The sequence below is a fragment of the Musca vetustissima genome, unplaced genomic scaffold (genome assembly GCF_032173495.1).
Source record: "Musca vetustissima isolate MV318-11 ecotype Yass unplaced genomic scaffold, APGP_CSIRO_Mvet_v1 utg15667, whole genome shotgun sequence".
NCBI lineage: Eukaryota > Metazoa > Arthropoda > Insecta > Diptera > Muscidae > Musca > Musca vetustissima.
This window is the reverse complement of record NW_026878282.1, coordinates 50,080-51,984: the sequence shown is the minus strand read 5'-3', so window position 1 is coordinate 51,984 and position 1,905 is coordinate 50,080. Positions and strand designations below refer to the sequence as shown.

The following is a 1,905-nucleotide window of genomic DNA, read 5'->3' as shown; positions in this document are numbered from 1 at the left end:
GCTTTTCCTGCAGTTTGTAGGGAGTGGGCAATTCTTTGCCATTGTGCTTCTATACAATTATCGGGACAAGAAGTGCTTTCGTCAAGCAGGTGGGTAAGTTGAGCGGAGTGGGCTCTGCTACCTGTTGTGTTTGCAGCTTTTCGACGTCGATTTTCCGTGTTACATTAGATCGCACCATGGCTACTACATTAAGACGAGTGCGAACCTTGGTTTCTTTTTTGTTGCGGGCAGGTCAGTGTCCACAATTGAGATGAAAGAGGGATCAATATAAGCCTGGGCTTCGCCATGTTAAAGCCAATCAGAGCCGTTGCTTGGTATCTATCATCTCCTACGTCACCCTTTCAAGTCAAACCAAGCTGTGAACTGTTTAAAGGAAGATTTTTTTCCACTCAAAACAAGGCGTGGATTTTTTAAAGGAATAATTTTTTAAGTCAAGTCAAAATTATTTGAGCCAGACATCGTTGTTTTTACTGTATTTTAATAAAATGTGATTTTAATTAATTCAAAATTGATAATGGATTGCAAATATTAAATAAAAACAAATTAATAAATAATTAAAATTAAATTTCAAAATTTATTTTTAATGAAAATGTTAGCACAATTTTGATTATTTATTTGAAAATTTTCGAGGAATAATGTTGTATCAGAACGTAATATTTTGGATCCCGATTTATCTATTATATGTTGGCAGCACCACTACTGTACTGGTAAGTCAAAAAATATGGACTGAGTGCGATTGTGATTGATTAAAAGAACCTTTTTAAATTCCTAAAACATTTCCAGGCAGCCCAGCAAAGACGCCGTCCCTTCGAAATACGATTTCATAATATTGTGTGTAATGTTTCGGCCGGCATCGCACGCGACATACATTGTGATGTGACAAAATTCGCCACCAGCAGATATCACGTCAATGCCGAATTTACGCTGCAAAAAGAATTGCCCAGGACCGCCTTTGCTGAAATGTTGATAACTTTCCGATATGTCGGCGATACGAGAATACGGAAATTTCTGACAATGAAAATGAATATTTGCGATATCCTAAGTCACATCGATTCATTTCCCCTGATACAAATGATAATGCGTTCGTTAACCAGTTCCAGTAATTTGCCGCTATCGTGTCCGGTAAAGGTGGTGGGTTGAAAAAGTGTTCTTATTTTTCGGATCTCTTTTCATTGCTGATTATTTTTTCAATTTAATTTTGGATTTTTTTAGAATTTTACATACAAAATTAAGGACCTGCCCGTCACCGATGCCTTTTTCCCACCCTACACGCAGACAATTGATTTCAATTTTACTTTGAATTTTATGAACAAAAAGACATGGTTGGCTGAATTTCGCCTGGAAGGAACCACGTTAAGGGATACAAAAAAGGGCTAAATGCGGCAGGGAAAGGATTAAGGAAATACATTTTTTTAAATATCAATTTTAAATTAAATTTAAAGTAAATATTTAAAAATGTTTTTTTTTTCAAGGCTGGACTAGGCTTGGATTTTCTAAAAAAATATTTTTTCAAGACTAGACTAGGGGTGGATTCTTTAAAAAAATATATTTTTTAAGGCTAGGCTAGGATTTAAAAAAAATAAATGTTAGGAGGTTTTATGTCTGTCCACCTAGTAAGGTCAAATGGTGTACCCGTGAACTAACTACTATGCGGCGGCGGCAAGTCATGCGTCTTAGGCGGCGCTTCCAAAGAGTCAGGCGTGTAAATGCGGAAGATTAAGCGCAGCGTAAATCCGAGTTCCTCGCTGCTCTTAGTATGTATAAAGACGAGCTGTCTAGGAGTAAAGAAGACAATTGGAGGATATTTGTACGGAACAATGGAGATGATCCATGGGGTATAGTATACCGTGTGTGCCGGAATGGTGGGTCTAAGAGACAGGTTGACCTACCACCTCGGAGTGGGGC

General features: G+C 37.6%; 1 protein-coding gene across 1 annotated transcript; it reads left to right on the top strand.

Annotated features, from left to right (window-relative positions):
• Positions 1-635: 635 nt before the first annotated feature.
• Positions 636-1,377, top strand: LOC133323089 (uncharacterized). The gene is made up of 3 exons (XM_061532047.1): positions 636-707; positions 784-1,131; positions 1,213-1,377. The coding sequence occupies exons 1-3, from the start codon at positions 636-638 to the stop codon at positions 1,375-1,377; spliced, it is 585 nt and encodes a 194-aa protein (XP_061388031.1).
• The last annotated feature ends 528 nt before the right edge of the window (positions 1,378-1,905 follow it).

What these genes read in the sequence shown, in the direction of transcription:
- LOC133323089 (XM_061532047.1), top strand. Translation starts at nt 636, where the DNA reads ATGTTGTATCAGAACGTAATATTTTGGATCCCGATTTATCTATTATAT. An exon ending in GCAGCACCACTACTGTACTG is followed by an intron (nt 708 to 783) that starts GTAAGTCAAAAA and finishes AAACATTTCCAG; the next exon opens with GCAGCCCAGCAAAGACGCCG. An exon ending in TATCGTGTCCGGTAAAGGTG is followed by an intron (nt 1,132 to 1,212) that starts GTGGGTTGAAAA and finishes GGATTTTTTTAG; the next exon opens with AATTTTACATACAAAATTAA.